Source organism: Salpingoeca rosetta (genome assembly GCF_000188695.1).
Source record: "Salpingoeca rosetta unplaced genomic scaffold supercont1.36, whole genome shotgun sequence".
NCBI lineage: Eukaryota > Choanoflagellata > Craspedida > Salpingoecidae > Salpingoeca > Salpingoeca rosetta.
In genome coordinates this window covers 560,709-580,584 of record NW_004754898.1, presented here as the reverse complement: position 1 = coordinate 580,584, position 19,876 = coordinate 560,709, and the positions used below count along the sequence as shown (strand labels likewise).

Below are 19,876 nucleotides of genomic sequence, written 5' to 3'. Positions count from 1 at the left end.
TGTGTGTGTGTGTGTGTGTGTGTGTGTGTGTGTGTGTGTGTGTGTGTGTGTGTGTGTGTGTGTGTGTGTGTGTGTGTGTGTGTTCGTGTGTGCGTGCCACTCTCTCGCTTCCTCCATACGTCTCTGTCTCTCTCTGTGTTCAACATGCAACCATGAATGCACCAATCGATGTACACATTTTACAACAACGACAGGAGCACAACGAGGAGCATGCGCGCACGCTTTCTATCACAGGAACACAGAGAAGCAACGGCCAACGTGCGTGAGTGTGAGTGAGTGTGTGTGCGTGCGTGAGAGTGAGAGAGAGGAAAGGAAAAAAACAAGCAGGTCGAAGAACAGGTCAAGGGAGAAGAACGAGTGGACACAACCCAAAACGAGAATCGAGTGCATGTGGGGTGCACAGGAAATAGACAACACACTGCACAAAACATACACACACACACACACAAAAACCAAAAAGGCAGACAGTGATTGGAAACGAAAGCACATTCTTAGTCAACAACAGAAGCAAAAGGAGACGAAGAAGGAAATGCGCCCACACAAGCACAAAGAAACACAACAGCACGAGAGCCAGAGAGCAGCTGAAGATCCAAGAGCGACTGACGACGACAAGAGGAAGGGGGCATACGATTGATGTGTGTGTGTATGTGCTTGTGCTTGTGAGTGCACGGGTGCATGAGTGTGTGAGTGTGTGTGTGTGTGTGTGAGTGTGTGAGTGTGTGAGTGTGTGAGTGAGAGTGTGTATGTGTTCAAGGGTGTGGGGGAAGGGCTTAGGTCCAGATGCGGAGGGTTTGATCCCAGCTGCCGGTGCACAGCGCAACACCATCGTCCGATACGCCTGAGTGACATGATATGGCATGGGGGGGGGTCACGTGAGCACACGCATTGCAAAGGGGGGGGGGGTGGGGGTGAGGAACGGGGGGTGTGCAAAACAAGTGGTGGAACACAAACAGGCAGCATTGCACCCATGAAGGAAGGGTGGATGGAAGGAGGGATGGAAGGAAGGAAGGATTGATGGATGGATGGATGGAATAAGTAATCAAAACAGCCACAGACAATAGCTACATGCTTGTTGAACGCACACACACACGCACGCACGCACGCACACACACACACACGCACGCACGCACGCACGCACACACACACACACATTTCGTCCCTGCCTCGCCCTTGCAGCAGCGTACCAAGGCATGAGACACGGTTCTCGTGTGAGGCGAGGACCCCAATGTGTTCGCCGCGCAGGGTGTCCCAGATGTTGCAGTTGAAGTCGTCATAGCCGGCAAACAGCAGCCGCCCGCTCTTCGAAAACGCAACAGAGGTCACGCCCGCCCTGTGGCACACACACACACACACACACACACACACACACACACACACACACACACACACACACACACACACACACACACACACACACACACACACACACACACACACACACACACACACACACACACACGCACGCACGAAGCAGGGTCATGCTGGTGAGAGTGGTAAAAGCCACTGTGTGTGTGTGTGGCAGTGTGTACATGCATACACCGCGCACAGCAGCGCGCGCCTCACTTTGCGCGCTCGGAGGAGAAGACGTTGACCTCCTGGTCGGCGCGAATGTCAAAGAGGCGGCACGTCGTGTCGTCCGAACCAGTGCCTGCAGGCAACACGCACATGTAAACATGCCACACAGTGAGGGCGAGGGTGGGGGGGGGGCAAACGAAGGAACGAACGAAAGAAAAAGTATTGGGCGCACAGTACGCTTTTTCTCTGCACACACCCAAACACACACACACACACACATACGCATTAAACACACATACACCCAAACACAAAAGCAAACACACGCACATCCACACAAATGTCATCATCATCATCCTTGTCTGCGCGCACCAAATGCGTATCCGCTTGGGAAGAAGTCGACGGTGTTGATGTCGGCGTCGTGGCCGTGGAAGGTCTGCTTGCACTTGCCATCACGCATGTCCCACAGCTTGGCGGTCGAGTCGCACGCACCAGACACAAACGTCTGCTTGTCCGGGCTCAGGCTGAGGCTCATGACATCACCCGTGTGGCCCGTGAAGACGGTGATGGGCTTTGCCCGCTCAATGTCCCACAGCGCACACGTCTTGTCGCCGGACGACGTCAGGATCTGCCGGTCGTTGAGGAAGCGGCAGCAGGAAAGGAAGCCTGCGATAGAGAGGCAGAGGGGGAGGGAGGTTCATGTGGGATGGAGGGGCAAGGGCACCATTCATTTGACACAAATCGTTGAAGTCACACATACACATACACATACACATACACATACACATGCGCAACAACAACAACAACAACAACAACAGCAGCAGCAGCAGCAGCAGTAGTAGCGGAGCAAGCCACGCACCGGTGTGGTATGCGAGCTCCTGGTGCACGGCGCCGTTCTGCTCGTCCTGCTTCTCGAGGTTGAAGACGGTGCACAGGCTGTCAAGGCCGCCAGAGGCCACGTAGAACCCAGACGGGGAATATGCGCACGTCATCACCCAGTTGGACCGAAGTGGGATGGCAAACACCTTTTAAAAGGGACGCATGCAGCGTGTTGTCGTTGGGCGTGGTGAGGGAGGCAATGATACGTGAAACGTTGCAAACGTGTCACACCACCAGCACATCACCCATGTCCATGCACGCGCACAAGAACAAGAACAAGAGCAAGAACAAGAACATTGACGCACCTTTGCGTTGTTGTAGGCGTCCCACACGATGAGCTTGCCGTCTTGCGATGCGCTGACAAGGTGCTGTGAGTCTGATGCCCAGTGCACGGAGTAAATCTTGCCAAAGTGGCCCCGGAGCACGCGGCGCGGGCGCAGTGAATACTGCATTCCAAGCGAGTCAACGCCAAGGGCAACCTGATCGCAGGATGTACACGCCATTTTGTGTGTGTGTGTGTGTGTGTGTGTGTGTGTGTGCACGTGTGTGTATGTATGTATGTGTGGCGATGTTGTGTTGTTTTGTGGTGCGAGCGAGGAGCGAATACAGTGGTGTTCACGACAGACTGCACGAACACAAACAAATTCCACACCGATACAAGCCACAAATCGTACACACAGAGACATACCCACCCACACCCAACAATTAATTCCACGTCTCCCCTCCCCCACGCACGCACACACACGCACATACACACAAACATGACACACACACATACACAAACACATGACACACGGTGCTATATCCCTTTTCTCTTCTCACCTGTTGCAGGTCTGTGTCGCGGACAGCGCGGCGGCGTTCTGTGAGGCGAGCCAGGAGCGACTCGTGCTCTGCTCTCAACGCATCCAACTTGCTCATGGCTGTTGTTTGTCTGTCTGTTTGTCTGTCTGTCTGCCTGTGTGGCTCCGGAGATGACGATGCCGTTGCTGTGATAGCCAGTGGAGCGCAGGTCGGGAGGGTGTGTCCACAAACAAACCGAGCGAAGTCTCCTTCAGCGTCGTGCGTTGTGTGTTGTGCGTTGCGGTGGCAAGGGGAGGTTGTGTTGGCGAGTGAGTGGGTGTGTATCTCTTGTTCCTCCTTTTCAGCCAACGACAACAAGCAAGCAAGCGAGCAGTTGGTTGGATTTATTTTTTTGTATTTTTTTCACCGCTGTGCCGATTATTTACGAAAGATGCCACAAACAACCGTTGCCTGCGCAGTGTGTGTGTGTGTTCTTGTGTTGGTCTCTCTCTCTCAGTCTCTCTCAGTCTCTCTCTCTCTCTCTCTTCTCCCACCCATGCACGTACACACACACGTACCCACACACACACACACACACACACACACACCCTCTCTCCTGCTCTAGCACTCCCACGTCACGTCGCACACGACGCACACAACGCACGTTTCACAGTGGTAGGCTCTAATGACAAGGAACGGAAAGGGGAATGTCAAACACTACTACACTAGAACACTCCTTCGCAACCAGACCAGACCACTGCACGCTGCATGCCAACGGAACAGAGGGTTGGTTAGGAGTAGGAGGGTACAAACTAATGTAAACGTTCTAAAACCATGGGTGAAGAGGAAATGAGTTCTACGGGCTGCCAAAGGCAACAAGGCAACAGAAGCGAGCAGCCACAAGACAACAATGTCACACACAGAGCGGGCGAGTGGGGGGGGGCGGCAAGGGCTGGTCTGTTGGAGACAAGAGAACAGAACAAGGTCAACGCAAGCATGCTACTTTCAACGGCAGCGGCAACAGGGGGAAGGACCACAGGCAGCAGCTCTGCAAGTCTGCAACAACAACAACAACAACAACAACAACAACAACAACAACAACAACAACAACAACAACAACTTAACAACAACAACAATAACAACTTAAACAACAGCCAGCAGACTACATGAGGTTGGTCTTCAGTTGCTTGAAGGAAGGGCGGCCGTCTGGATCTTGGGCCATGCACTTGTACGTGAGTGCACGGTACCAGGTTGGCGTCTGACTTGCAGCCTCATCTGAGAAGGTGTCGAAAACGTAACTGGTGGGTGAGCAAGAGCGCACACTGCTGGAGCGACTGAAGTCACTGATGGTCGTCACAGCTCGACAATCACTCAGGTAGTTGTACGATTGAAGGGAAACAGTATTCACTCACACACGCACGTTCACACACGTTCACACACGTTCACACACGTTCACACACACACACACACACACACACACGTTCACACACACGCACATACGTACACACACACACGCACACGCACACACACGTTCACACACACACACACACACATCAACATACACACCTGAGAACTTGAGGCGCTTGCCGTCTTCGAGGAGTTGTTTGAGGGTGGGGAAGAGGGGTCCGTCAAACGAGTCGCCATACTCCTGCGAGATGATGTCGGGGTGCTGCACGCAGGCAATCTCCCACAGCAGCACGCCAAAGCTGAACACGTCCGCTTTGAGGCCGTACTCGTGCCCATACAGGGCCTCCGGCGCCATGTACATGGGTGTGCCCACGCCAGCTGTCATGGTTAGGTGCATGGTGGTGGCGCCGAGCGTGCGTGAGTACTTGATGCTGTTCTCGTCAGCTTTCCCGTCCACATTCGTGCCGGCTGTGTGCCGTGCGCCGGTCGCCAGCTTCTGGCGAATAGATCCGAAATCCGAGATTTTCGCACGCAAATGCGCAGACACCAGCACGTTGCCGCTCTTCAAATCCCTGCGGATGTGTGCGTGTGTGTGTGTATGTGTGTGTATGTGTGTGTGTGTGTGTGTGCGTGTGTGTGTGTGTGAATGAATGTGTGGGTGACTTGCGGGGCAACGAGAGAAACAAACATGTACCACACAACTCAATGGAACACAAGAAACAAACGAGATACAACCGCTCCCCAACCCCCCCTCTCAAACACACACACACACACACACACACACACACACACACACACACCTGTGCACTTGGTCGAGGCTGTGGATAAAGGCCATGCCACAAGCCACATCACGCGCCAGCCGCTGTCTGAGACCCCAGGAGGAGAGCGGCAATTCCGGCATGTCGACGGTGGAGGTGGGCCTTTCCGTCACCATCACGCTCTCGCCCACATCAACCGTCGTATACGTGCGGTTGCTGCGACCCCCGCCTTGCTCGCTGCCCTCCGCGGCGTTGGCCCGCTCTCGCTCACGCAAGTGCTCTTGCAGCACAGCCTCAAGCCCGCGGTCAAACAGCAGCTGCTTCAGGGAACCCATCGCCACAAACTCCAGCACGAGGAACGGGCTGCCGTTGGGGTGTGTGCCCGCGCCAAAGAACCGCACCACGTGCGGGTGCCGTGTCCGCTGCAGGAACTCCACCTCCTTCTCAAACTCATGCTGCGAGTTGTCATCAAATATGCTCACCCCTTGCTGCATCACCTTCACCGCCACCGTCACCGTGTCCCACTCCGCCTTGTACACCGTACCAAACGCACCCGTGGAGATGTGTGTGAGGGAGCGCAGTTCGTTGTAGCCAATCTCCCACGCCTTCTTCAGCGCCAGCACCTCCTCGTCTCGCTCCACCAGCAGCTGCGTCTTCAGCGTGTGGTCCTGCACCAGCTGTCGATGTCGGCGCACATACCGCACGACAACAAACACCACCGCTTGCACCACCAGCACCCCGAACAGGGCACCAAACAACAGCAGGTACTGGTCTCGGTTATCTCGCACGCATCGATTGTTGTTGCCCTTGTGATAGCCACCAGCGCACGAGCATTGGAAGGTGTAGGCCACGCGTGTGGACTGCTGGTCGTCATTGTTGTTGTCGTTGTCGTTGTCGTCATCGTCATTCTGTGGCTCCCTGCTCAACGACACGCGCGCGTTGCTCACGTGCAGGCCGCACGCAATGGGCGTGTTCTCCAGCAGGAACACCGGCATGGTCTCGCGGCTGCGGAGCTGCACACCGTTCTCCGTGAACACGGGGCGCTTTGAGAGCACTGTCAGCGGTGACACAACGTCCTTCACCTTGTCTGGCTCGTCCAACCAGTCGTTGGCGCCAAGGTCAATCAAATCAACTGTCTGCAGGCAGCGGGCCAGCAGGAGCCGCAGCGTCGCCTGGTTCTGCTGCACGTGCTCATTCTTCCAGTTGCGGGCAAACAGCATGCTGCGGCCCCAGCCATTGCACAGGCCAGGGTCTGGGTGCAGCCGTGTGCCGCTGATGTCAAGCAACTCCGCAGATGGCAGGAACAAGTCGTGCAGATCACTGCAGCCGGAGAGGTTGAGCTGCCGCAGGTGGGCGCGCACTGTGACAGTGCGCAACAGCTTGTTCTCTGTCAGCAAGATGGAGCTAAACGTCTTGTTCTCGCACATTTCCAAGTCCGTGTAATGGGTGCCCGTCAACTCAATCTCCTCCACATGTTGTCCAAGCAACTCGCAGATATTGCTGGCAGGAAACGTGGTCTCTGCCATTCCCTCCCAGCCCAGGCGGAGGTGTGTCAGTTGGAGGTGGCTGAGTGGCAGCTTCAGGGCTGCTGTGATGTCAACGTTGCGCAGGTCGAGGTGCCGCAGGTTCTCCAGCAGTGGCTTGCCTGTCTCTGACATCAGCTCCTTCAGCGCACTTTCCTCCACGATTAAGCGCACGCCTTTGTTGTGCGGGTGCGCCGCCACTTCCAGCGCGCGCAAGCTGGTGACATTGAGCACAGGCGTGACGTTGACCTGGGGGATCATGTGGTTGTTTGCTTCCAGCTCCCGCAGCTGGGGAAAGCTGCCCAGGGAGGGAAAGGTGTCGAGTGGGTTGTCACTGAGGCGCAGGTGCCTCAGTCCAAAGGTGCGGCCCGCCACCAGTGGTGGAACAAACTTTGTCAACTTGTTCTTGGCAATGGACAGTACCCTCAGCCCATCAAGCATGTCGAGTAGGTCTGGCGGGAACTGGGTCAGCTTGTTGGAGCTCAACTCCAACTCTTCAATGTGTTGCGCGCTCTCACGATCGAACCAAACTGCGTCAACGAGGGTGAGGTCGTTGTGTTGAAGGTCGAGGCGTTTCAGGCTCGTGAGCTGACCAAACGCCTTGAATGCGATGGTTGTGATTCTGTTGCCCAGCAGCAAGAGGTGCGTGAGCTTGGCCTGGTGTTTGAAGTGGCTCTGTGTAATGAACGTCAGCCTGTTGTGCGACAGGTCGAGCGTTTCCAAGTTGGTGAGAGGATGGAAGACATCCTCGGGTAGGGTCTCGAACCGGTTCTGCCGCAGTATCAACTGCTGCAGCCGCGTCGTGTACTTGAAGAGCTCATCGCTGAGCACGTTGAGCGGCGAGAAGGTGAGCTCAAGGCGAAGGAGATTGGAGAGCTTCTTGAAGGTTTCCGACTTGAGTCGCTCAATGGGGTTGTTCTCCAGGAAGAGTGCCTGCAGCGACGTGAGTGGCTCAAACACGTCCTCTTTTAGCGATGACAGGGCATTGTACCCAAGCCCGAGGCGCTGCAAGTTGGTCAGTCCTGTGAATGCCTTGTCGTCAATCTCGGAGATGCGGTTGTTTCGAAGCGACAGCGTCTGGAGGGTTGACAGCTTTTCAAACACGTTCTCATCCAGCGCGGTAACTTGATTGTCGTTGAGCCACAGATGCATTAGGTTTTCCATGTTGGCAAAGAGCCCCGGATGCAAGTTGGTCAGGCTGTTGCTCGTCAAGTTGAGGAGGACGAGCCGTTTCTCTAGAGCAACCAGCTCATTGTTGTCACCGGCGTCACCTGTGGAGGACAACTGCACGCCCACGAGCTCGCTGTCCAAGATTTGCACGTGTGTGAGGAGCGGCAGCCCGCGCAAGAGTCCCAGGTCAAACTCGCCAGGCTGCCAGCCTTGGACAATGACTTCTGTTACGTAGTTCCATGCTCCTTTGTCAATCACCAGTCGCAAATGGTCCTCAGGGATGGTACCATGAAGGCGCAGCCTCGTTGGCTTCACATTGTTGCTGACATGCAACACGTTGTTCGCTGCCTGGGTGTCTCCATCTAGTGGGTCGAACAAGAAGCCCCTGAAAAAAATGCTAAAGGTTGCGGATTGGCGGGCTGAATTGCATGCGCCGTCCACCAAGTCTTGCAGGCTGCATGTGGCGATTGTTGCGTTGTGGCGAGGCTTCTCATTGTCGGGATCTTCGCGGCGTGGGCGCAGTCGCGGCATGCGTGAAGCGACATCATAGCCCTGGCTGAGCACCGCTGCGTCTTGGTTTGTATCGCGGGTCTTGGGCACTGTTGTGTCCATCTGCATGTCCACGATGGGCTCAGCAGCAGGAAGCGCTGACGCGCTTGCTGGACTTGATGCAGGTCTTGGTTGCTTGTTTGACTTTTCAGGACGCATGGAAGGACGCGTGTTCCTGATGTCCGGACAAAACTGTGTCAGGATGGAGCGAAGGAGCGGAAAGTCGCCGTGCAGCTCGCGCAGCACGTGCTGTGTGAGCCTCAACGCCTCTGCCCCACCGCGCAGGTGGTCGTGCGCCCCTTCGCCTCCCGCATCTCCAAAGGGCCGTTCCTGCGTGCGTGCAAGCAAGGCATCGATGCTTGCCATAGATGCCAAAACGCGGCGCACGGCCGATGAGCAAAAGGCTTGATGATCCGGGCAACCCAGAGGCAGAGAGTGTGCGGCGTCTTCGCCGGCACACTGTGGAAGAGCTAACAACGCGTCACTGCCCGTCAAACCATTGCCGTAGTTGGCAGTGTTGTTGTTGCTGCCGTGAGTGTTGTTGTCGTGGCGGTGGTGGTGGTGGTTGTGGTTGCCCTCGTGGGGTGTTGCGTCAACAAACCCAAAATGGAGTATTTCGTCTTGCGTTGCTGTCGTTGTTGCTGCTGCGCTGCTGATGCACGCCAGCACCAGCAGCGCAACGACGGCTAGTGCTGTGCCTGCCATTCCTCCTTCGCGGTCGACAAGCCGCTGCGCCAGTAGGTGAGGGCTTGGGCTTAGGGGCTTGAGGGTGGCAGACGCGATGAGGACAGAAGGCGGTGGCTGGGTGTTGTGTTTCTGGCGATCGCTTGCTGCTTCCTTCTTGCTTGTTGTGTCTGCTGTGGTTGTTTTGTTTGTGCGTTTTGTGCCTGAGAAATTCCCATGCCGAAACTTATCAACGTGTATTTTTGTTGCAATTGCACAAGATGGTGATTGTTCGGGAGACATTCACGCCAAACACACACACACATGACACACACACACACACACACCTGACACACACACACATGACATACAGAGCACAGCACTGCCCTCGCTCGTTCACTCCAGCTTGCTTGCTTGGCTTATTGTTGTTGTTGTTGCTGCTGCTTCTTGTGCGACCGCTTGGGGATCCTGAGTTCCTCGTCGTCGTTGACAGTCACCTCGTGCAGCGCATTGTGGAAGCGATACACCACGCGCAATTGCTGCCGTTGGCGGTTGTTGTGCCCAGGCATGTGTGTGTGTGTGTGCGTGCACGCGTGAATGAAAGGCAGAGTGCGAGGAAGTGGACCATTAGTGCGTGCGTGTGTGTATGTATGTGTGTGTATGCGTGTGTGTGTGTATGTGTGTGTTCCGCTGTCGTGATGGGAAGAGCATTCGTGGCATGTGTGGCGAGTTGTGCGCAAGTTCCTCACCTTTGGCTCATCCAAGCACGGGTCGTAGAAGCCAACCAGGCTCGCCTACACGGAGCGAGACAACGGCGAGATAGATACAAGGACAGTGCCAAGTTAGCACCGTGATGATGTAAGAGGGCAGCTGAAAAGAGGGTGGACAGGGCATGTAGCATGTGGTTTCAAGACAACCCGAAATGGATTACCTTCGAGGACGCTTGGAGTATCAGCTTGGAGTCCTTCACCAAGCACTGCAACGGCACAGTCACGTCCACCTGTTGTGTATTTTTGGTGGTGGTGGTGGCAACACGAGGGTGACGAGGGTGATGGGTTGGGGACGGGCAAAGTGTTGACAACCTCTCATGACCAGCATTGACACCCACCCACGACCACACGACCACACACACACACACCCACTAACACACACACACACACACACACACACCCACTAACACACACACACACCCACTAACACACACACACACACACACACACACACACACACTAACCCCCCAACACACACATAATACACAGACTACACCCCCCCCCCACACACACGTACCACGAGGTCCTGGTCCTCTTCTTCCGTTGACGACGAGGAATAGGATGACAGACCGAAGAACGACGCCGCCGCTGACGACGATGACGATGATGATGATGATGCTGCTGTACCTGTACCTCGACTGGCGTCCCCCACGAGCCTGCCGTACCACGCCTGCACGATGATGAGCCCCTGCACACGCTCCTCGCTCTCAATCTTGCGCTGCACCGTCTCCTGCATGAGCACGACGGCTGCCTTGGCCTGCTGCCGCTGCCGTTCAACCAGCACGGCATTGCGGCGACGCTTCTCGGCCAGCTCCCGCCGCTCCAGGGAGCGCAGCCACGGCACAATCACAAGCTGCCGCACAGCTGCGTAGGTGATGAGCGGGAAGAGCGTCCCGTACACCACGGCGGAGGTGGACAGTTCGTCCGACAGCTGGATGGGCAGCACATACGCCTGGCGCATGGTGACAAACTTGACGCGGACAGACACGCCCTCGGCGCGGCTGCTGTACAGGCCCAGCCCAAGCTTGGTGTGGTCGGTGAGCTGTCGCTCCAGGCCATATCCCACCGACACGTCGTCGAGGGTGGCGGTGGCGGTGAGCTTGAGGCGCAGGTCATCTGTCAGCGGGAACGCAGACTGCACACTCAGCGACGGCGTGCGCGCAGACAGCTGCAGGCAGTGTGTGTGTGTGTGTGCGTTGAAGGGGGGGGGGGTTGTGTTGTTTTATGTGTGTGTGTTTGTTGTGGGTGAACGCGTCGTGTGAGCGGAGTCATAAAAAGGGGCGAAAGCAGTCGACCGCAGTCAGTAACAGCAAGCACGCGAACGCTTTGCATGGAAAAGGCAGGCGCAATCATCCATCCGGTACCAAGGGCAGAAGGTCAGATTCGGATCAAACACGGCAAGCAAGGGCACTGTACAACTCATCATGGTACGGGTGATCACGGCACAGGTTCAAAGTGCGCACCTTGCATGCGAGGGAGTGGGAGGCGGCGGCGTGGTTGTACATGAAGGAGGTGGTCATGCTCGAGTCCAGGCCAACCTTCCAGTGCAGCAGGCCTTGCACCCGATCCGTCAGCGACCGCAGCAATCCTTGGGAAGGGGGGAGGAGGAGGGATGATGGTGGCAGGGAGTGAGGGAGTGAGTGAGGGAGTGAGTGAGTGAGTGAGTGAGTGAGTGAGTGAGTGAGTGAGTGTGCGAGTGAGTGTGTGTGTGTGAGTGAGTGAGTGAGTGAGTGAGTGAGTGAGTGAGTGAGTGAGTGAGTGAGTGAGTGAGTGAGTGAGTGAAGTGAGTGAAGTGAGTGAGTGAGCGAGTGAGTGAGTGAGTGAAGTGAGTGAAGTGAGTGAGTGAGTGAGCGAGTGAGCGAGTGATTGGTTCCGCTTGTGCACACTCTGCGTCAGGCACGATGACCAATGAGAACATTCGTGCATCCCCACAGCCAATGCGAGCACACCGGCACGCGGATTGCGTGGCAGCTCACCAATGGAAGCGCCCACGCCAATCAGAGACCGCCCGCGGTAGTTCATGTGTGTCGCCATCACATCTGCAAACGCGAGCCTGATGGTGGTGATGGTGGTGGTTTGAGGGGGAAGAGGGGTGGAGCAAGCGCGCATGCGTGTATGTGAGTGGGTGCGAGTGTGTGAATTTTGTGTATGAGACGATGGTGTGAGCGCCAAAGCTACACGACGGCTCGGGGTACGCAGACACACACACACACACACACACACACACACACACACACACACACACACACACACACACACACACACACACACACACACACACACGCATACGCGTGTACGCACCCCCTGCCGTGCTGGAGGGACTGCTGGACTTTGCAGCGGAGGAGGCGGTGGCTGCCGACAGCGAGCGTCGTCTCGGTCGAGACCGACGGCGACAGCTGATGCGTCCACGTGCCAGACACCTGCCCTGTGCCCCTGCACACACATGGGCGGAAGGACGGGTTGTTGTTGTTGTTGATCATGATGGTTGGTGTTGCAGCAAGTGTGGCGAGTAAGGGTCATACTTCTTCATGGCAAGGAATCAGAAGAAGTTGACACAAAAGGTCGGGGCAGCACCAAAAGGATGAAAGAAGCACGCAAACAACACAACACAACACAACACAACACAACACAACACAGCACAGCACAGCACAACCACACCACAGGCACAACAACACCACAGGCACAACAACCCAACCCAACCACACCACAGGCACAACACAGGACAACCACACCACAGGCACAGCCACACAACAGGCACGTACTTGGTGAACTGTGTGCTGAGTGTCCCGTTGAGGGTGATTGTGTCAGAGGACGTGGGGCGCGTCTGGCGGTGGTGGCAGCAGGGCGGAGGGAGCAGGACGGCGTGATGGGGTGATAACGGATGCTGTGAGCTGCATCAGTCGTGGAACTCTACACTGCAAACTGCACACACACACATATACACACGCACACGCACACACACACACACACACACACACACACACACACACATAGACGGCTGCGTATGCACACACCTGCACGCTCTGCTCAAACTTCATGCCGGAGACGTAAATGCCCGAGAAGATGCGGCTGGTGTGCAGTGAAGTGAAACAACAACAACAAAGGACGACACGAATGAGCACGTGTGCACGCGTGCATTTGTGCATGTGTGTGTATGTGTGTATGTGGTGTTGATGTCTACATGACGACATGGAAAACTGAGCGTGTTGTCGCACCTGCCCACCCACTCGTACACACACGCCCACCGCAGATAACATACCTGAGTGTGAGGTCGTCGTCAAAATATTCCTCGTCGTCGAAATCATCAAAGTCATCCACATCCTCCTCCTCATCGTCATCATCATCAGCGAAGCGGTATGATGTGGCAGACACGCCGCCATCACCACCATCTTCGTCATCATCATGTGTATCGTCATCTTCATCACCATCAACATCGTCACCATCATCGCGGTACCAAGTGCTGCTGCTGCTGCTGCCGTCATCATCCACCTCATCGTCGTCTTCGTCGTCGTACTTTCGCGGGTTGAACCACTCTGTTGCGTCAATGTTCAGCGAAATCATCCCCTGAACACACACGCACGCACGCACGGTGATGGTGATGCAGATACGAAGCAGTGAGTCAACACACGCGGCAAAAGCAGTGCAAGCAGAGCCATCGCACAACACACACACACACTCTCTAATGTAAACACACACACACGCCCACACACATACACACACACACACAAACAACGTTACGAGCATGCGCGTGAAGCATGTATATGATTTGTGAAGCGTGGTCACCTTTGGGGCGGTCATGGCCAGTAGTTGTTCTTGTTCGCGCTTGCGTTGCACCATCTCGTACTCCGCTTTCAACTGGGGAATACACACGCACGCGCAGTGGTAGGCGGTGAGCGCACTCTGAGCACACACACACACACACACACACACACACACACATCAAGCACACGCACACACGCGCGCGCGCGCACACACACACACACACACACACACATCGAGCACACGCACACACACGCGCGCGCGCGCACACACACACACACACACACATGTGCTCACCTCGGCCACGGTGTTGTAGTAGGGCGCAAGCTGTGAAGGAAAAGCACCACACGCAGTTCATGCAGAGCAACAGAACGATACACGAGAAGCAGCACATGCGAATGTGGGCATCAGTTACCAGCACGCAACACATGCCATGCAGTAGACTTGTTGCACCACGACACACCTACGGCAACACACAGCATGCCATACATGCACAAGATGCACGCATGTGCGTGCACGCACCTCGGTGCCGGCGGTGAGGCCCGATTCTCCGTAGATGTCGTACACGGCACGCTGCTGCTCGTCAGACAGCACTGCAGCAGCACAAAGGGAACGAAAAAAGGCGGGAAGAAGAGGAACATAATGAGGGGGGGGGGTGAGTTGCAGCGAGGGTGGAACAAGGTGAGTGCGAGGTCATGATGATAATGTGGGGACAATGCGGGGCAAATGTGAGAGCAACGTGAGTGCAACAAGGGAAGCCAGGGCAATGAAGCCAGGACGATGAATAAGCTGTGCTCTGGCACCGCACAACGATGGCACGTTGTGCATCCCACCTTCGTAGGCGCGCTGTATTCTGGGAAACATCTCGCGGGCCAGCTGTTGGCAGAGAAAGAAGCACGCAGCGACAAGGCAGAGATTTGCACCCGCCACAACATGCGGCAGGTAGGAATGTGAAGTGAGCAATCGACACAAGCAGCCAACCAACCAACTCAATGAAACGAGTGCACACAGAGCCGAGGTCAAGTGCACAGAGTTCAAGGCAAGCATGGTTTAAAGCGCCCCGCTTTTGCGCGGAATGACCTCTTGCTTGGCTGGGTCCGTGTGCTTGTCGGGGTGGTACAGCATGCACATCTGCCGGTACGCGCTGCGGATTTCCTCAACACGTGCCTGTTTGTCGCAAAGTGAAAAAAACAAGAGGGGTGAGTGGTGAGGAGAAAGGGGTCAGGAGAAAGGGGTTAGGGGAACGGAGTGAGACCAATGCCAGGTGCGGAAGGTGCGCTGGTTAGGTGGAGGTTCGCCAGCGATATGTCACACTCCACACACCACCACTCCACAAGAACACCGTCGCCACCAGCATGATCACCACCATCCACCATCGTCACATCACAGAATCACACACATCACACACACACACACACATCACACATGCACACTCACATCACGCGACACGTTGAGCAGAGCGTAAAAGTCTTCGCCGCCGTGGGCAGCGTCGCCATTGCTGTTGGCCTCAGCCATAATGCTTGTCACTCCGTCAAGACCGTCAAGCGGAAGGGAGTTGGGGGGGGGGGTAGAGAAGAAGCAGCCACTGATGTGTGTGTGCGTGTGTGTGTGCGTGTGTGTGTGTGTGTGTGTGTGTGTGTGTGTGTGTGTGTGTGTGTGTGTGTGTGTGTGTGTGTGTGTGTGTGTGTGTGTGTGTGTGTGTGTGTGTGTGTGTGCGCGTGTGTGTGTGCTCTCCTTTTTGTCTTCGCTTCTTGTGGCAAATGGGAGAAACGGAAAGTCTGAATTCAGTTGTATTGGAGTATTGGAAAACTAGTGAAGATTTCAACAAGAAATCGAACCTGAACAAAAGTCGTGTTGTTTGTGGTGTTTGGTTGGTGTTTGTTGTGTTTGTGGTGTTTGGTGTGTGTTGGTGCTGTTGCTTAGGTGCTCTGGCGAACAAGCTTGTTCATGAGCTCGTATGCCATGAACAGGACGGCGTTCGACGGCATTGCACGTGCCACAGTCAGGCCCCAGCCCTAAAATGGAGGATGAGGAGGAAAGAGAGAGTGTGTGAGTGTGCTGTGTTGTGTTGTGTTGTGTTGTGTTGTGTTGTGTTGTGTTGTGTTGTGTTGTGTTGTGTTGTGTTGTGTTGTGTTGTATGCAACTGGCAGTGCTGCAAACAACGCACATAAATAACACACACAGACACAGACACAGACACAGACACATAGACACACAGACACAGACACAGACACAGACACACACACACACACACACACACACACACACACACACACAATTGCACGCGCAAGGGTACCTTGTACAGGCCGCGGAATCCCTGGCTGTTGTAGACGTTTCGGAAGACGGTGGTGAAGTTCTGTCCCTCGTAAGCGGGGCTGCTCTGCTGCAGCGTCTTCACCTGTCGTCACCGGTCCACGATATTTGTGTGTGTGTTTGTGTGTGCGTGTGCGTGCGTGTGTGTGTGTGTGTGTGTGTGTGTGTGTGTGTGTGTGTGTGTGTGTGTGAAGGTGCGTTTGAAGGTATGAAGGTGTGTGTGAAGGTGTGAGTGTGAGTGCGAGCGGGAAGGTCAAGTACACGCCAAGTCACGTGCGTACTGCCCATCACCATCGCTTTTGCAACACACAGCGACAGCATCGAGTAGAGGGATGCACGTACGGTGTCTGCAGGGTAGAACGCCGTCCAGTATGCCATGCCGCTGAAGCCGCCCGCCAGCTGTGACCAACGACAGCCAGTTGGTGGTGGCGATAAAAAGGGGAGCGGAGGGAGGAAAGCGAGTGAGGCTGAGAAGACACGCACTTGAATTGAGGATTGTGTGTGTGTGCGTGTGTGTGTGTGTGTGCGTGTGCGTGTGTGTGTGTGTGCGTGTGTGTGCGTGTGCGTGTGCGTGTGTGTGTGTGTGTGCGTGCGTGTGTGTGTATGTGAGGCACATGCACACGAAGAAGAACGATTGTGCTCATCCACACGGGCGTGTGTGCGTGCGTGCGTGTATGTGTGTGTGTGTGTATCATACCGCGTTGTGATACCAGGAGAGATCATCACGCGTCTTTCCTTCGGGCACCATTTTCTGGCAGCGGCATGGGCAGGGGCGGTGGTAGAGGTGAGGCACGTGCGTGCGCATGCGTGTGAGTGCGTGCGTGGGTGTATCAAGTATGCGAAAGTGGGAGACAGACAACAGCAAGTCACAATGCACACACACACACAGACACGCACACACACACACACATAAACACAGACACACAAACACACACACACACACATACAAACACACACACACACACACACACACGAACGTGCATTAGCTGCGCCTCACGTTGCTCATGATGTGGTAGGTTGAGAACCACGCCATGTTTCCTGGTGCTTCGCGGAGGATGGTGGCGAGGTTCCCCCTGTACAGTCCGCGCACGATACCTTCCTCTTTCATCACCTGATGGTTCACATCGAGGTCACACAGCAGCAGCAACACAGCAGCATACGTGAACAGCAATGAGACAGCAAGAAACGCGGCAAGCGCGAAACCGCGGGAAAGAACACAACCATTCAACCAGTCAGTCAGCTGCGATGGAGAGTGTCACGAGCATGGTGTCGAACAAGCAAACGGTGACAACAGACACACACACACACACACACACAATCCTGCGGCTGCTGCTTGCTAGAGCTGCGCACCTTCACGAGGCAGTCGATTGGACCTTTGTATCGCCCCTCGGACCCGTTCAGGTTCTGGACCTGTTGTGTGGTTGTGAAGAAGGGTGGGCAGAGGGGAAGTTGTGGATGGTTTGGGTGAGGTTGAAAGTACATAGCACAAAAACCAAAACACGCAGACACACAGACACACACAGACGCAGACACAGACACAGACACAGACACAGACACACACACAGACAAAGACACAGACACAGACACAGACACAGACACACACAGACGTCACAGACACGTACACAGACACACACACACACAGACACACACACACACACACACACACACACACACACACACACAGGCGCGCACCTGGAGGCGGCATTTGATGAGTTCGATTGGAGAGAGGACGAAAGAGACGACAATACCGGCAGAGAAACCGCACAGCGCATAGTGCGGCAGCCCCTGCAAGATGGTGGTGTGGCGGTGGTGGTGGTGGTGGCAGTGCCAAGAGAGGGATGGGTGAGGGTGATGGTGATGGTGATGGTGAGTGGTCATGAAGGAGAAGAAGGGTCCGTGGTGCACACACACACACACACACACACACACACACACACACACACACACACACACACACACACACACACACACACACACGACACACACACACACACACACACACACACACACACACACACACACACACACACACGCACGCCTCTGGACACATAACACGCCCGCGTAACACGGTGATTCCCAGGAGAATGCATTCCGCCTCTCTGATCTATAACTATTAGCCGCCTGTAATCTAACATTTTGAATTAGGCATGGATCTTCTGGGGGTTCGGAAGATCCCTGCTATTAAGTCCCTTTCTGGCCTGTTCCATAGATTATTACGGTTCGGTCCCTGACCAGGACTTGGGGCCGTTAGGGAACGCGCTTGCTATTGGGACAGGCACACTGTATAGAGTACCCACAATTGTATCGAGACTTTGTGGCTAATGCAGTAGGTCGTATGACGCACCGCTAGGCTCTACCTGAGCCACCTTCCCTCGAATTAGGCCTACCGCTGTATTCAGACTCACAACTACCGTGCTAGCCCTAGGTTGCAACCAGCCTCCAGTTCATCTAGAAGGGCGCGGCTTCCCGAGTCAGACTTGGAAGAGCGTTTGCACAGTGAGCGTTTTTTACTGGGACCAAGTTGACCAGCGAGGACTATATGGATGAATATTTTTGGAGAGGCCGTTCACCATCTCTGTTCAAACGCGCTAGCCATGTAGAGTGAGGGGGGGGGGGAAGAAGAAAGTTTGACACAGCAAAGAAGCACCCGTGCACCAAAACGCTCACACACCACAATCTTGCACACTTCACATCACGGGCGAGCCAATTTCGTCTAGTTTCTTGTGTAAGCATTATGTTACGTCAAAAGGACTGCTGCACAATCTGAGGGCAAATCTGATGATTTGTATTTAGGTGTGTGTGTGTGTGTGTGTGTGTGTGTGTGTGTGTGTGTGTGTGTGTGTGTGTGTGTGTGTGTGTGTGTGTGTGTGTGTGTGTGTGTGTGTGTGTGTGTGTGTGTTTGTGTTTGTTGGTGAGGGAGGATGGGGATGGCAAAGGAGGAGAGAAGATGCAGACATACAGATCACACATACACACACACACACACAGGCAGACACACACACATGTGCACATACACACATGTACACACACAGACATACACACGCACACATACACACACACAGACATACACACACGCACGCACGTATACACACACAAAGACATACACACACGCACGTAGGCACAGATACGTACCGATCCTGCGACAAACTCCTTGATGGCGTGCAGCGTCGTGGATGACGCCGGCTTTGGAGAACCTTCATCCGAACTCATCTTTGCTGGCGATGAGCAGCTTGCTGGGTAACACAACGCACGTGTCAACAGGGAGCACAGGGTGAGCCAGCGTCAGACCCAAGCAAGAAGCAATGCGAGGAAGTAGAAGGAGATGGCGATAGGCGGAAGAGAGGAAAGAGATGGAGAGAAGGGAGATCACGCAAGTAAGAATCGCAACGTGGGGAGTGTTGTCACATCACGACATCACAGCACCAGCGCATCAGCGTGCACGTGTGCCATAAGCGTTGCTGATGCCTTCCCACCTGTCCTTTCTCCTCTTCTTCTTCTTTCTTCGCTTTTTTTTTCTCGTCTTCTTTCTTTCCAAAGCTGCTGCCTTTGTTTTGCGATTGCGAGAAATGAAACGAGTTATGTTGTTCATGTGCGCGCGTGTGTGGTTGTGATCGCTTGTTGAATGCTCGCTTGGCTGCCGCGTGCGTGCGCGCTCACACACTCTCTGCCTACGTGTGCCGCATGCTCTCTTTACTCACCTCAAAGGCAAAGCGTTTACGCCATCAAGCAAGCAAGCACTGTGGAAGCATCATCACCAAGTGTGCACGTGTGCATGTGTGCATGTGAGCGTGTG

At 55.0% G+C, this 19,876-nt stretch overlaps 5 protein-coding genes across 5 annotated transcripts in view; all 5 read right to left on the bottom strand.

Annotated features, from left to right (window-relative positions):
- Window positions 1-165: 165 nt before the first annotated feature.
- On the bottom strand, window positions 166-3,572 carry PTSG_10391 (heterotrimeric G protein beta subunit 1). The gene is made up of 7 exons (XM_004988385.1): window positions 3,214-3,572; window positions 2,697-2,870; window positions 2,372-2,537; window positions 1,885-2,178; window positions 1,564-1,648; window positions 1,185-1,330; window positions 166-838 (listed from the first exon to the last, which is right to left on the bottom strand). The coding sequence occupies exons 1-7, from the start codon at window positions 3,307-3,309 to the stop codon at window positions 771-773; spliced, it is 1,029 nt and encodes a 342-aa protein (XP_004988442.1). The 5' UTR covers window positions 3,310-3,572; the 3' UTR covers window positions 166-770.
- Window positions 3,573-4,267: 695 nt separating this feature from the next.
- On the bottom strand, window positions 4,268-9,283 carry PTSG_10390 (TKL protein kinase; the record flags this gene model as incomplete). Its single annotated transcript, XM_004988384.1, has 3 exons — window positions 4,268-4,446; window positions 4,738-5,150; window positions 5,379-9,283. The coding sequence occupies 3 exons, from the start codon at window positions 9,281-9,283 to the stop codon at window positions 4,334-4,336; spliced, it is 4,431 nt and encodes a 1,476-aa protein (XP_004988441.1). The 3' UTR covers window positions 4,268-4,333.
- Window positions 9,284-9,660: 377 nt separating this feature from the next.
- Window positions 9,661-15,285, bottom strand: PTSG_10389 (uncharacterized protein; the record flags this gene model as incomplete). Its single annotated transcript, XM_004988383.1, has 17 exons — window positions 9,661-9,780; window positions 9,991-10,035; window positions 10,173-10,241; window positions 10,529-10,599; window positions 10,639-11,179; window positions 11,475-11,599; window positions 11,988-12,064; window positions 12,313-12,444; window positions 12,774-12,835; window positions 13,026-13,080; window positions 13,271-13,575; window positions 13,795-13,866; window positions 14,068-14,097; window positions 14,293-14,363; window positions 14,604-14,646; window positions 14,851-14,937; window positions 15,208-15,285. The coding sequence occupies 17 exons, from the start codon at window positions 15,283-15,285 to the stop codon at window positions 9,661-9,663; spliced, it is 1,983 nt and encodes a 660-aa protein (XP_004988440.1).
- Window positions 15,286-15,546: 261 nt separating this feature from the next.
- Window positions 15,547-19,293, bottom strand: PTSG_10388 (uncharacterized protein; the record flags this gene model as incomplete). The annotated part of the gene is made up of 8 exons (XM_004988382.1): window positions 15,547-15,785; window positions 16,067-16,168; window positions 16,426-16,482; window positions 16,781-16,834; window positions 17,081-17,194; window positions 17,434-17,493; window positions 17,776-17,868; window positions 19,216-19,293. 8 exons carry the CDS (start codon window positions 19,291-19,293, stop codon window positions 15,690-15,692), a joined length of 654 nt encoding a protein of 217 aa, XP_004988439.1. The 3' UTR covers window positions 15,547-15,689.
- A 463-nt stretch (window positions 19,294-19,756) lies between these two features.
- The window catches only part of PTSG_10387 (H13 protein), a 4,107-nt gene continuing 3,987 nt past the window's right edge, over window positions 19,757-19,876 (bottom strand). Inside the window, exon 12 of the mRNA XM_004988381.1 lies at window positions 19,757-19,876. This exon is cut by the window's right edge and continues 79 nt beyond it. The gene's annotated coding sequence lies outside the window, so the exon portion shown is untranslated.